The sequence below is a fragment of the Schistosoma mansoni genome, chromosome 2, assembly GCF_000237925.1.
Source record: "Schistosoma mansoni strain Puerto Rico chromosome 2, complete genome".
NCBI classification, from domain to species: domain Eukaryota; kingdom Metazoa; phylum Platyhelminthes; class Trematoda; order Strigeidida; family Schistosomatidae; genus Schistosoma; species Schistosoma mansoni.
Genome location: NC_031496.1, coordinates 6717556 through 6732579, shown reverse-complemented (window position 1 = coordinate 6732579; position 15024 = coordinate 6717556). Strand labels below are relative to the sequence as shown.

Sequence of the window (15024 nt, the reverse complement as noted above, 5' to 3'; positions counted from 1 at the left end):
TCATTATAGTTCGTTTATACCTTCGTTTTTCTATCGCCTAATTTTGATTTGTGGCGTGACTTCAAAAGCCAGATCTTAATCAATAAGTGGTCACATCAATTAATGGACTAAATTTCTTGTTTTCTGAATGTCCATTTTTCTATGGCTAATTACTTTTTGACATTATGAGTATATCTGCATCGTAGAAATGAAAAGAGTACGTCAAAGAGTATAGTGATGTAAGGGGTAGGAAATTGTGATAAGCGAAGTTCGTGACTAAATATTTCGATTAGTGGTTAAATATTCAAAATGATGGCACTGGATTATTTATTTATTTATTTATTGAAACACATAAATATTGGTACAAAGAAGCACCAGATACATACGCGCCGCACAAATCTCATTTGATTTGTGTGAGGGCTGTGGTACTACCCACGTGCCAAAACTGAAGCAGGTGGTTTTCTTAGGGGATCACATCCGAAGCCTTTGACCTAAAGGTCTGATCCACAAGGCAGTGGAGCATCGTAAGGAGATGCAGTCCCATAGTAGCCGGTGACCGACGATTGATTCATACGCCATTTGTTCCCTCAGGATATTGGAGCCGATTTACACCATTGGTTTGGAATCAGGGTTTTCCAACTCCCCTAGGTGGATCCTTCATGTCCATCAACCCGGTTAAAGCGCCGGACATTTGCTTTTCGTCCTCTCAATTTTGTAAACAACACCCCGGTTCAAGAAGTCAGTGACTAGAACTTCCCTGGCACTGGTACACTTGTTAATAGCTGAATTAAAACAATGTATCTGTATTATTCTGATGTAATGGATAAAGTATAATGTATATGATTGAAATATCGATTCATTGATTAGACACAACGTATAACTTTTGGATTTCATTTTTAAGAGGGTAAAAACTCTTAAATATACTGAAGAGTTTTAGGTTATTTGTTATCGTCTTGTTGTTTTTCTAGTGATCTTAAACAAAAATCTTAGACCAATTCACTTTTAGAAGACAGTTATTTGATGATTGACGTGGTTAAAAATGTATTATTATTAATTTTACTATATAATACAAACGTTCTTTACCCTCAATGTTTTGTAAGTATTAGGTAACAATATTTACTTCTATACGTTACAAATTATATGGTTTAACATATTTGATTTACTATTTACACTTTCAGCTTGAACAACAAGTCCAAGAACTACGTGTTGAAAGAGATTTACTACGTCAAGAGTTAGATAGTATAACACGATCTCGTCATAGAAGTCCTTCACCAGTGACTAGGTCAAGATCATTAAATCGATTTCAGGTAAGCTTGATTTAATATTATTTTGTTTACCTTGCATTCAATTGTGAAATATATATAAATAGTATAGTTTATTCCACGGACTGATCTTAATTAAACAATCATCGGGGACCAGGAGGATCGGATATCTGTTTAAACCCAGTATGCTCATCCACAAATTCATGATTTTCAGGTTTGGCTTAATATTTAGGAAATTGAGCTGGCATTCAATGGTTTGTTCGTCCAACTTAAATCTGTTAATTATATTGCGCAGCTATCTTCCATTTCCGTCGTTGAGTGACTACCCAACACCCTATTAGTCACTGTTTCTTACTTAACTATAAAATTTGACAATATCCATAAACCTTAGAGTATACATATCTGCATATCAATGTTTCACAATAAAATCCCGAAAAGCTAACTATAAACCTGAAATAAATGCATTTCAAACGTTATAAGGTTAATCCATTCTAACTTACTTTAACATATTTTTGGTGTGGTTATCGAAATAACTTCACTGTTATTGCAAATTAACTTTCGTAAGTTATATTCATCGCCGTTGGCTTATCTGACAATGGATACCGATGAAACAACATTACACTTCGATACCATGATATGCTGTAAGGTGGCCTACTTGAACATCTGGGCTACCTGTTTCTGTCATCTAGATATTTCAACAAGTTACCTAATTTTATTTGTTTTCATACATCATTATGGCTATTAATCGCATAAACTATTCACGTACGTTTCTGAAAAGTGTACACATTTTCGTTATGCAAGTTACAAAGATATCGTGGTTGATGGCAATATGCAGCGAAAAGAATGTACATTATTTAGATGTCGATTGACTGGATTGCTAATTTCTAACTTGCGATCACTCAATATTTTTCGTGAGGATCTATCAAAAAAATAGGAAACAGAAACTTATTGAAATACATTGTGTTGAGAATTCCATATTGTACCAAAAATATAATATTGAATAAAGCTAATGATAATAATAATAGTAGTTTTATTCTCCCCTAATACTGATTACTTCATATTAGAATTCATTCACTAATTTACCATTTATATTCATTGTTCATTGGTTAATGAATTTGTCAAATTGAACATTTAGCGTTTGGACAAAAAATGACACTAAACTGATTAGTACAATCAAAAGTGTATTAAAGGTCAACTGGACAAATATCACCTTAAATTAATATGTGAATTTTAAAATTAACTGTGATGAATTTAAAAAAGGTCGTTACCAACTTGTTATGATTTTATGTCCGGATTTTATCACGTGATTCACCCACCAATTGGAATGCGATTTGTCTAATCTTAACAGTGTGACAAAACAATGACGTTCGACCAGTATGAACAGCCTAGTGTTCTTATTAGTCCTTTGTCCGCCTACCACATCCAATTGAGTTCAGAACACCGATTACAGCTTCCACAATGAAAACCATTTATTTCAAGCATACTCGATTTATATACCAGACAGACAAACAGACTGCATCACATCATAAAATAGGAAATAATATTTGTACAAGATCAAACCAAAATGTGGCTGTGAACGTGAGAAACAGTAATCAATAAACTGAATATGATTTAGAGAGAGTAAATCGTATAATAATAATCCATAGGTCAAAATGAAACTTATAATAAGATGAATATAGATATACACAATCTAATTACTCAATAGTTAAACAATAAGCATATATATGTATAGAATAATTGTCCATTAATAGGTCCCGGAAGTTACCCTTACTTATGTCTTCACTAGGATATAACATTAACTTTTTTCAAATACCCTGTATGCAGCGAAATAAAACATTAGACATTGTTTGCATTCGATATAACTGAGTTTATGAATCAATTTAGAGTATTCACTAAATAATTATTTTTTATCATACTTTAATAAGTTGGTATAATTCGGTTTGGAGGTGATACCAGTGATATTATTGGTATAAATGTATTCATTCTTTGTCTTCCCTTAGATCTAAAGTTTCTAACTCATCAATTCTGCTAAATTCCTCTAATCCATCTTTTCTTCTCGAATTATATCTTCTATTCCTAATCTTTTATACCAACACTAATACTGTTATTACCTCGATTTCTTTGAAATTTCATCATGTTTTCCTAATACTTCATTATTAGTGATTTGCGTCACTGAGTTTTGGTAACGTAAAAAGAACTAGTCTGGAGCGTATCCTAAGAAGATATTACTTACTTACTTAAATATCGGCAACCACCTATGTTTATGAGACTTTATCACATTACTTATTCAATCGCCAGCTCAAATGTATTGACGGATAAATATTATATTACTTACTCTTAATCTTACTCACGCCTGTTACTCCCAATGGGGCATAGGCCGCCGACCAGCATTCTCTAACCCACTCTGTCCTCGGCTTTCTTTTCTAGTTCTATCCAATTTTTGTTCATTCTTCTCATGTCTGTCTCCATTTCTCGGCGTAATGTTTTCTTTGGTCTTCAGGATTCCATGTGAGGGTTTGCCTTGTGACGCAGTTGGGTGATTTCTTCAATGTGTGTCCTATTCACTTCCAGAGCTTCTTCCTGATTTCTTCCTGCGCTGAAATAAATGTTAGATTACATCGACTTTATTCTTTAAGTGCTGTTAAATTTCTCGTTGCTACGTTTAATATCTGCTTGAAATATACTAATCTCAGAGCAACAGTTAAAATTGAAGTCATATTTATAAAACCTCAAACAGGTGGGATAAATGAGAAGTATATTTCAAGAGTCTAGAATGAACAAATAAAGAAATATATAACTGAGATAGTTCAATAAGTAAAGGACATGTACAAAATATTACTAAACATACCTGATAAATGCAAACAAATTGGAAATGTACAACTGTTCGAAATTCATAGATGAGTTCATTAGCACATATAACAGTTACAATATTAACCCCTCCGTAGAATATGGATATTATTAGTAATATCTATGTATGAAAACTAATAGAATAACGTAAGAAAAATGCAGAGACTTAAGCTGGCAGTCTGTTATATGTAATGCAGTAATGAAATGAGGTAATAGTAATGAGAATGTTAACAAAATGATACAGTGAAAACGTACAATAAAGAGAAGTCGTTTGTGTAATAATTATGAGATCATAGATTTTTTTTCAGATTTTTTATAGCACACTGAATTTAGTTAGATCATCTTCAGAAATCTAGTAGCACTAGACAGCTATTACTTTCTCGTAAGGGATTCCTTATTAATGCTTATTCATGATCCTAACGAAGATTGAATTGCGTCTACTCCAAAAGCCTAATCTGATAGGGAAGATTTATTTTGTACATACCCACAAGAACTTAATTCACATTCACTATCATTCAGTAAAATACCAACTACATTCATCAATTATTAATTAAATAATTTGTCAGTCGTTAACGGAAACCTACAATAAATTAATCGACATATATGAAAATATGCTAAAATCCTTTGGTCTCTTCCGAATACAACTTTCTTTTGACATTTGACTTTTGAATTAGCTGGGGTTAGGAGATGAATAAGCTATTTTTTTCTATTTTTGAGGTTAGATAATAATTATTTCAGATATCATAAACATTACAAACATTTAGTTCCTTTTCTCTGTTTCTAACTAGTAGGAAATCATAATAAGATAACAATTAAAGTTTTAGCTACTCATTAGTAGTATAGTTCGTTACAAAGAGCTTTGGACAGCAATTACCTTAGGAAGGAATTTACTATAGTAAATTTAATTTTTTTGAATGGATACTAGATTTCTGAAGGATTTGATTTGAAAGGGAAAAAATCGGAGATTAACGTCAAATATTTAAATGTTATTCTTTAATGTTCAAGAAGTCATATACCGTAACAGTAACAAAGCTTCGAGTGTTATACCGTGTATCTAGTATTAGTCAGTGTAGCGATGGCTATTCTCATGATCATTTACATGAAATTGAAATGATTTTTGCCCCTTAATTAAGGGACTATTTGACTATTAAAACACCGGATTTATACACGTTTACTATATTGGATACCAGGTAAATTTCAAAGATTTTATTCATATGATCACTGATAAACCAGAATGATGTCACTCATCCCTCAGTATTTTCTAAAACATGTAAATAACTACATGTGAAATGATTTTTTTCAGTAGATAAATCTACATAATTCAACGTTGGAATTCAAACATTTACTTTAGCAATTACGTAATCCAATTTAAACCACTTTCCTTATATGAGTAAAGTATCCTAGACATTTCGTTTCATAAAACTTCAGCTGGAAAAAAATGTTTAATTTCATTATTTTATAGGCAAACAGATTGATTCTTTGAATTTTTATAAATGAAGTATTACGTTGAAGTAGTGCATTTTGTATAGAAGAACCCCCATAGTCGTTATTACTGTCAGATATTATTCTTTTCATTGCAAATTCTTTTAGACTCGAGATGATTACATGGAATTGACTAAACTTCGACAAGAACGCGATGAATTACGAAGCTTACTCAATAAACTAGAACATAGAGTTCAAGAAGTAAGTAGAATTGTGACGTATATATATATATACAAATGAGGGAAGTAAATTAAATTATCTATAAACTATTAAAATGAATTCATTTAGTATTGTTTGTTTGAATCTTCCCATTGATGTTTAAGACTGTAACTGGTCAGTCTCTAATCGGCATATGTGCATACTGTGCGTATTGCCTCGATATAGCCTTAATTTACAAGCCTTATAAGCAAAGATGAATAGTAGGTTGCAGTATAATCCAGGACGCGCGTTTCGTCCCATTTGGGACTCGTCAACTGGATGTACCTGCATCTCAGAGTTGATGTTCACTCTGGGACTCGAACCGAGTACTTTTCGCTTCAAACGCCATCACGTTATCCATTCAGCCACTGAATTCTTCTTTTCTACTCAGAAGTATTTTTATCACAAATTCACGTTTAATGAATTCTTTATTCTTTTAATTCATTCAATATCTTATTGTCAGTTAAGTCTCATAGTTATTGTGGTAGTCGGACTTGATACTTAATTTAGGCGACATTTATGTCTGAAACATGATTATTATTTAAAGTAGCTAGCCGTGCAACTGGAGTATAACAACAAATAACTATGATTATTGACGTGGTAATAATTCGTCAACTTTTTTAAAATGGTGTAAAGTATAAAGCACTTGAGGTTTAATTCGTTTTCCTTATGTATTCAATCGGTATTAATGAAAATCGATTATTTTTATCAGTTACTTGGTACTAGATATGCATACCTGTACATATTAATTAATTAAACTAAATGATCATTTGATTACAGTTAAGAATGAGATGTCTGATCTCAGTTTATACAAACAATGAAAATAAAACTCTAATCAAAGTATTACGTTATTCTTTATATTCACCATGAAGCTGTATAGTATAAGTATCCACAGTTAATTAACTAGGAAACATTTACTTGGTTTAAGTAAAATAGTAGTACAAAATGTTATTTAACAGGAAATTACAGATGCGTTCGACATAATCATTTTCGGTACATGGAACAAACAGTTACAGCAAATATACAGTGTTGTATCATTTGTTCAATGCTTCTCTAGTTGGTTGACCAAATTATGTCGATATATAGTCAGAAATATTCATATTCTGTTTATTATGACTTATTGGAAAGCAGTACATTATGCTTAAGGAAATTCTTATTTCCACGGATATTTAATTTGAATGGTTGAAAAACGTAATAAAATAAACTACTTACTAAAATGTCCTCATTAGAACATGTAAATTTAATATTGATCATATGACCTTTTGTGACTAGCTTTTGGATTGTTGCACTGTTGTTGTAAAGAAAGCCGCCTCGTCGACTGAATTTTCAGGAATTGATCTCCTACCAGGGGGTCCACTTATCGACTTAGATTACGCAGATGACATAGTCCTGTTTGGTGAAGACACTGACAAAATGCAGAGTCTTCTGTTGGAACTCAGTAATAATGCCAGGATATTTGGGATGCGTTTCTCCCTATCCAAATGTAAATTGTTACTCCAGGACTGGCCTGCGTCAACACCTGAACTAAGGATAGGTAGTGAAGTAGTCGAACGCGTCGACAACTTCACTTATCTTGGAAGTCTGATCAGCCCTAATGGGTTGGTGTCTAACGAAATCTCAGCACGGATTGAAAAAGCTCGTTTGGCTTTTGCCAACTTACGTCACCTATGGAGAAGTCGAGATATATATCTGACAATTAAGGGACGAGTATACTGCGCAGCAGTTCGCTCTGTTCTAATTTACGACTGAGAAACGTGGTCATTAAGAGCAGAAGATACTCGTAAGCTACCAGCATTTGATCACAGATGCCTTAGAAATATTGCTCGCATCTGCTGGGATAACCGGGTAAGTAATAGTGAGGTTAGACACAGGGTATTAGGGAATGATGGTAAATCAGTTGATGAGGTTATGAATCTTCATCTACTGAGATGGTTTGGCCACCTGTTATGTATGCCTGAACACCGATTACCACGACGCGCAATGCTGACTAGTATTGGGGATGGTTGGAAGAGAGTTAGGGGCGGCCAAACCAGAACCTGGCATCAGTGCTTGAAGTCACTAACTTCTAATCTGAGCCATGTTGGTAGATGCAAGCTACTTGGTTGGGGCCCGCGTGACTATCGTTACCAATAGTCGGAGACTCTGTGTGACATGGCTCAAAATCGATCACAATGGCGTAGGTGTATACACTCTTCATCTTCCCTTAAACCTTGAGATTAAGATTGCTTTATATCTGTCTTCCTTCCTATACTATATCCTTTTATACAACCTTTCTTCTATACATTACCACCACTAAATTAATTACTTCTATGAATCCGGTGTTCATCTTGTTGTGCTAACGAGGTATGGCAACTTGGATCGATGCATATATGTGCCTGTTCCTACGTTGTAGCTGACTGACTGACTGAAAGAAAGCAGCAATTTTTGAAGTGTAGATGAATGTAGCTTAAGGCATAGAACATTTGATACCAAATGAATGGTATTGTAAGTACAGCCCCACTTAAGGTGAATGACACAATGCGAAGTCGTAGGTGATTGTTATAACTCAACTCCATACTGCCAAAGTCTCCAATGTTATATTTGGCTTCAATACTAAATAATACATATTCTAACTTCAATTTATTTCCATCTCCTAGGAACCTTAAGGTTGCCAGATTCTTAATATCAACCTCTACAGTTTAAATAACAGTCATATATCAAGTCCTAACAACTAAGTTTATCTGTCTAGACTATCGGTAGATGTAAAGAAAATTATCATTTCATGCCCATAAATCTTTTTATTGTCATAAAGAGGGTAAGAACAGAAATTTAAGGAGATCAACATAAATTCATTTTTATTTGGTTCTGTCAATCAACTTCTGGTAAAATGGAAATTTTATAGAGTTTAGTCATCAGGTTTTGTGGTTTCTAATGTGGAAAAGAAAAAAACACATCTAAAATAACAGAATCTTAAAAGTGAAGTATACTCAACACGCCTTAAAATGAGGAAATAATTCGAATGTACAAGATATACGTGTTGTGAAACTTCCCATCGATTTTAATATGATTGCCATAAATTTACTCAATACGATCTATTACATTTGACTCCGAGCTACACTTATTATGTGAAGATTAATACTGCTACAATATTGCCTAAACAGTAGATGAAACAAAGTACGAGAGTGAAAGATAATTGTATAAAGTAAAATAGTTTGATCACTAAGTTACAAATTTATTCTGTAAAGCGGGAATTTTATATCGTACGTTGGAACTCATAAGTATCAATAAGTGAACGAGTTATTTTAAGCCATATCTAATAAGAGTTTACCTATTCTATATGTGGCTTCATGATGTTGAAAATCAAAAGAAACTTCTTAAGTTACAAAATTGACTCCGATTGTGAGTGTTCCTTGAGTGTGATTTTCAGATTGTTTAAATACAAAAATTGTTTTCGATCTGTTATATTATATTGACAATTCTTTAAAGTACAGCCCAAATGTAATTTAAACTTGAATCGTTGATTTTATGTATACTACTTAAGTGCTTATACGCGTCTAGAGTATAGTTTTATACATATCTAGGTTTAACCATAATTACAACTAGTTCGTTGTAAGTGAAATGCTGTAGCGGAGTGAATACTGGGAATATTATAGCTTTAAAACTATTTTACGGATTATTATTTGTTATATCCTATGTCCCGTCAAATGTTACGTGACAAAATTCGCCAATCACAATACTGACTTCCATGACCTTGTCCGCGTGCTAACCTAATGACATGTCAACCAACACTAACAGCCTTCAATCAACTCTCTGTACTTTTTGGTCCTCTGTTTGGTAGCTGCTTCCGTAGTTTATATACAAGCGGACTAGATCACATCACACCATCAACTGAAAAATAATAATTATACAAGTTAAAGTCAAAAGTGGCTGTGAGTATAGGAGCCTGCAACTAATAGTTTGGAAATAAATTAAGAAAGATAAACCATATAACAGTAATCCACGGGTCAAATGAAAACTTATAAAAGAAATTTAAATAAATATGATCTAGTTAGCTGATAATTATACAATAAGAATATGTATAATAATGGTTTATAAATAATTCCCTACTTACTTAGTCCTGTTACCCGTCATAAGGGAGCATAGGTCACACACCAGCATTACCCATCCAACTCTATCCTGGACACTCCTTTCGAATCGCTATTCATCCGTTCCATGTCTGCTTCCAATTCTCGACTTAGCGTGTTCCTTAGTCTACCTGTTTTCCTCTTCCCTTCACCATTCCAAGTTAGAATTTACCTCGTGATTCAGTTTAATGATTTCCGTAATATATGTTCTATCCACCTCCATAGACTTTTCCTCATTTCCATTTCAGCTGGAAGCTGATTTATTCTCTCCCACAGTAGGTTGTTGTTGATGGTATCCGGTCAACAGACGTTGAGTATCTTGGGTAGACAATCGTTTATGTATACATTTAATATTTTGATGATGGTTGAGGTAGTTCTCCAGAATGATTCCTAGCAGTTACTATTCGTTTTTCCTTCGTATGGATGCAACATTATTGTTCATATTTTTGTTGGATGATTATTAGATAACTGGATTGTTATATTTCTTAAGTCACTGTATCATGAGCTTCTGTTAGACCTATTAAATGTTGCTATACGTTTCTTACTTATTGCCAATTGTTTATATCCCATTTGCTTCATTCTATGCTACTTATGTTATAATCTTATGTAAATTATTATTTCTTATTTGATTGTGTTGAGGTCGGTTATTTCATATACGTGAACTAACGAGTGTTCGAGACCAATATACTAGCTGCTTTAAATATAGATAGTAGAAGCTTGCCTGGTGTATTCTATTCAAACTCAAGAATTGAGATAGAACTTAGTCGTATCGACAAAATTTCGAAATAAAGATTATCCCGCCCCAAATTCAGGTTAATCTTTCCAGTAGAGGTACCCGAAGTTTGTGTTGATGTTGTCGTTGAGAAGGACGACGAAAGCTCCACGACCAAACCATCCAGCTCAGAGAACAAACCTACATCAAAATAAGTTGTCAAAGCTTAGCGGTCTAAATGATTACAACCAGGATTCATATTAGAGAATCTTATCTGTATATGAATTAACCTCTCTTCATCGTACAAGCACGAATTCTTCGACATTCAGGATAATGCAACAATAGATAAATTCAACACTTATCAATCTGATTGAGCATAGTCTATTTAGGGGTTTATCTTAGTTTAATGGAATTGTAGAAATTGGTTGTTTAAAATTATGCACTCTCACTGGTAAGGACTTAAATTCAGTAAACTATGTAATTAACCGCACTTTGTAGGTTTTATTCGGCACTGGCTGTTTTAATTGAACTACCACTAAAAATTAAGGGACGCTGGACAATGTGTGATGAATACAAACTAGAAATTAGACTAACCTTCACAACACTTTCTCAACCAAACTATAATTGCTTACTAGTGACTTCCTTCAAGTAGTCCCATTTGGTCATAATTAGACACTTGAGACGTGAATTTTTATAGATCTATAACATGAGCTGATTGCGGTTAGATCTACACTAATGAACTATGACCCAGAGGTTTTAGTGGTTTAACGTTCACAACATGACTAGAAAACCTTAGATTTTATCCTTAGTGATGTGTGCACTACTCATGAATCATATACTAAAATGAAACAGTTGTTCAGTGATCCCATGTTTTTTTGATATCCCAACTGAAATCAAACGGTAAAGAATACATCACACAAATTAAATTAATCTTCCAAGAAAAAAGAAATCCTTTCAATTAATGAACCACAGATTATGAAATTGGACAAGCAAACATATATTATTCCGTCAACCTTGGTATTTTTCTCTCTCTGCTTTCCAAATGATCTTCACCCTACTTATCTAGTAAATAAACTTATTTCCATTCAATTAATTTGTGTAATTTCCATTAATTTTATTACTATCTAACCCATTATTACATGTTTATGATGTACATAGTAATACTACTTTTTATAATAACAAGTAGTAGAAATTAAAAATCAGGTTAATGAAATCGTTTAATCAACTGTGTACTAATTAGAGAAAGAACGGAAATTCATCATTTAAAAGTAACAATAATGACATGTTCATAAAGATTTTCTAATAATTTACTGTTCTATTTTAAGGAAAGAATTAAGTGAAGTATAGAAGGGTAAATAAGCCTAAAAAATAATTTATAATAGAATGATACTTTATACATTCAATTTAGGAAACTTGGAAAAGTATTTGAGGGGGGGGGAGGGTGTAACATAATTATAATATCAACTGTGTAGATTTAATCCATGGAAACACTTGAAAAAGACATTACTAACAGTAGCGTAAATAGATGGTAATTTTTACGATGCTAGTGAATTATTTAAATTAATAAATAGCCTCAGAGTATTTATTAAATTATATAAAAGTATATTGAACATTATAGGTTCATATTTTAACGTGTTCTTGTGAAAATTTGGTTTAATAAAATTGATGAATTTATTAGGAGTTTACGATAATTCACTGTAGAAGTCTCCAGGAGACAGGAGAATACTGGATATGTTTCGATCGATCAGAATTCTTTAGTAACTTGCAAAAGAATTTTGGAAACTAGCATAATGTTCTTGATCAGGCAACTCCAGATATATATATGTATAACAATTTTAGTATTTTTCTCAGGATCTTCTAGAACGTTAGCATCACAGATGGTGCGATGGATATCCTTTTTTTCTGTACTCTAACTAAAATTGAAAGTGAAGCTTCTTTCTTACTTTTCACCCTTTGTCTCGTGGGGACTAGGAAAGCGGATATTTGTACCTAGTTGTTCAGTTATAAGATAAATTAGGATACAAATATCATACTGTTATCAATATTTCAAATATTATTTTTAACTATTTATTGATAAAGGGATAGGATTTGAAAGTATATATTGGATAGTAAATTACTTACATAATCTGTTTTGTTAGGGTTTATATTTACTAGATGTGAATGACTCTATTTGATCAGTATCTGTTGACATATATTCTGATGTGAACCGCAAAACAAGAAGCCTGAACAAATTACGGAAGCTATTTTTGGGGACGTTAATTCATTTAATTCAAAGCTTGTAAAACTGTAACATTTACTTTTGCCCCTAGCCTATTCTACAGATCATAAGCTTTCGTTTGATGTATAATTCATTGCCATAGCATTTTCTGTTCTAAAGCTATTGTCATTTAGACGTAATCTTTTGTACCCTATTTTCTACTATAATTCCCCAGTTTTGGACATAACTGTATTTTTCTAATTATTGTACGTTGTGGTCACCTTAGTCATCTATTTATTCGTGTAACTTTTCATCCTAATCGAATTGGGAATTCGAGTGCTAGATCGGGTTGGAATAAAGTGATTAGTGTTCCATCTGTCTTTGTCTTCTCTCTCTCTCTCTCGTGCTTGCCAGCCAATCAGGGACAGAATAGTTTTCGTCTCTCTACCTCTATTTCGAACTCACGCATATTGGCCTCAAGGTTAAGCCAGTCAGTCTATCGTGTCAAGGTCTTAATCTACATTATACTCGGCACTAAGTGGGTAAACAGATTCAAGGACGTAACATATTCATATACACTTTGATATTGTCTTTTAGTTATTTGTCAATTGATTGTATCTATACCTCACACTTATACTAATACTCAAACCTATTACATATATCATCAGTTGTTGACAATTCGTTTATGCAACACTATACATTCATATATAATCTTTATGGAAAAAAAATAACACTGCAATTGATTCCCTTTAATTTAGATTTTAAATGTGTTGAAAGATATCTTTATAACATAATTAACTGTTATTTAAGTTCAATCACAAACCACATAGTCCACATCTACTCTTAACACTTTATCCCTTGGATAATGTATATGTACAGCATAAGAGATTGAGAATGAATTTGGTTATCTCTTTTTCTAATATAATGGGATGAAACATAGTAACTTTAGTTCTTATGCCAAGATTTTGATGGAGTTTTGTTCTCTGAGCTGGATGGTTTGGTCGTGAAGCATTCATCGTCCTTCTGAACAACATCATCAGCACAAACTTTGGGTAGAACAATATCTTTAAGATTTTGATTAGGTATCGAATGGTTTAGACTTTTGAACTACAATACAGACGGAACATTTCTTTGTCATTACTTGTGTATTAAATCATTTTGTAATTTTGTCTTGCTGTTCTTCTTATTATTATTCAGATTCAGCGTAATGTTCATACACTTACACAAGAAAGAGATCAAATTAACAAATTGTACAACGATGTAGGTTTATATTGTTCAATCTATTACTTCTGTTGTCAGTAATGAAACATAAAATAATCAATTAGGAAATCAGAAATAAAATTATGAATAATTGTTATTCAACAGAAATCTCAAGTCACGAACTGATCTTAGTTAGATCACCATTGAAAACTTGTAAACATTGGATGACCGTTTCATTTATGTGTGGAATTAGTCAGCAATGGAAATTGGTCATGCGATATTGTGAATTTTAAACGGAGACGGGTGTTAGCTAGTAGTGGAACCCAGGATACCCGTATCATCCTACTTAGGACTGATAAGTTGGATGTACCTGTATCTCAGGGATTCGGACCCAATACCTAAAGCTCCAAACCTCAACACGATATCCCTTACCTACTGAGTCTAAACCTCCCCTGAATAGTCCAATAGGGTGAATTTAAATTCATTTGTATTAGCTATCGTCTAACTCCTGGAAGCGAGGTAGTGGATGAACATTGCTGAGAATTCCAATACTAATACGAAACAGCTGTCCAGTGCTTCTAAGTATTCACTAGTGATTGAAATTAGATCGGCTCACAAGTTAAATGAAATTCAACAATCTCCACAACTCCTTATTAATTTTCTAGTATATTATACTAGTAAAGTATTGTGAAATGGCGTAACTACTCATGTAATTAAGAATACCGCCATACGAGTTAATTCTGAATATCCACCAATTTAACCATTTTTTAAGTGAAGTCATAAAGATGCCAAACTCCTTATGTTTAAAATTGGTTTGTCTCAAGAAATACCATAATTGTGTAAGACATTTTAGGAATCGAGTAGAAAACTCAGATAGACTATAAATTTCCAAATCAAACATTCTTTATTGTGTTTATAAGGAATGCATACATATATCAGTTATCTGGCTTTACTGAAATTGTAGTTAGTCTGTTCTTCTAAATATAACTATTGACACTTTAGTCACGAAGTGAAATACTCCGATTACATCAAGATCTCTATGCA

At 32.8% G+C, this 15024-nt stretch overlaps 1 protein-coding gene across 1 annotated transcript in view; it reads left to right on the top strand.

Annotated features, from left to right (window-relative positions):
• Positions 1 to 8413, top strand: part of Smp_140670 (hypothetical protein) — a gene marked incomplete at both ends in the record, with an annotated part of 39963 nt that extends 31550 nt beyond the window's left edge. The window contains 3 exons of the mRNA XM_018795493.1: positions 1158 to 1286; positions 5679 to 5771; positions 8405 to 8413. Coding sequence (XP_018649800.1) covers positions 1158 to 1286; positions 5679 to 5771; positions 8405 to 8413 — 231 coding nt within the window. The remainder of the gene's footprint in view (positions 1 to 1157; positions 1287 to 5678; positions 5772 to 8404) is intronic.
• Positions 8414 to 15024: the final 6611 nt, after the last annotated feature.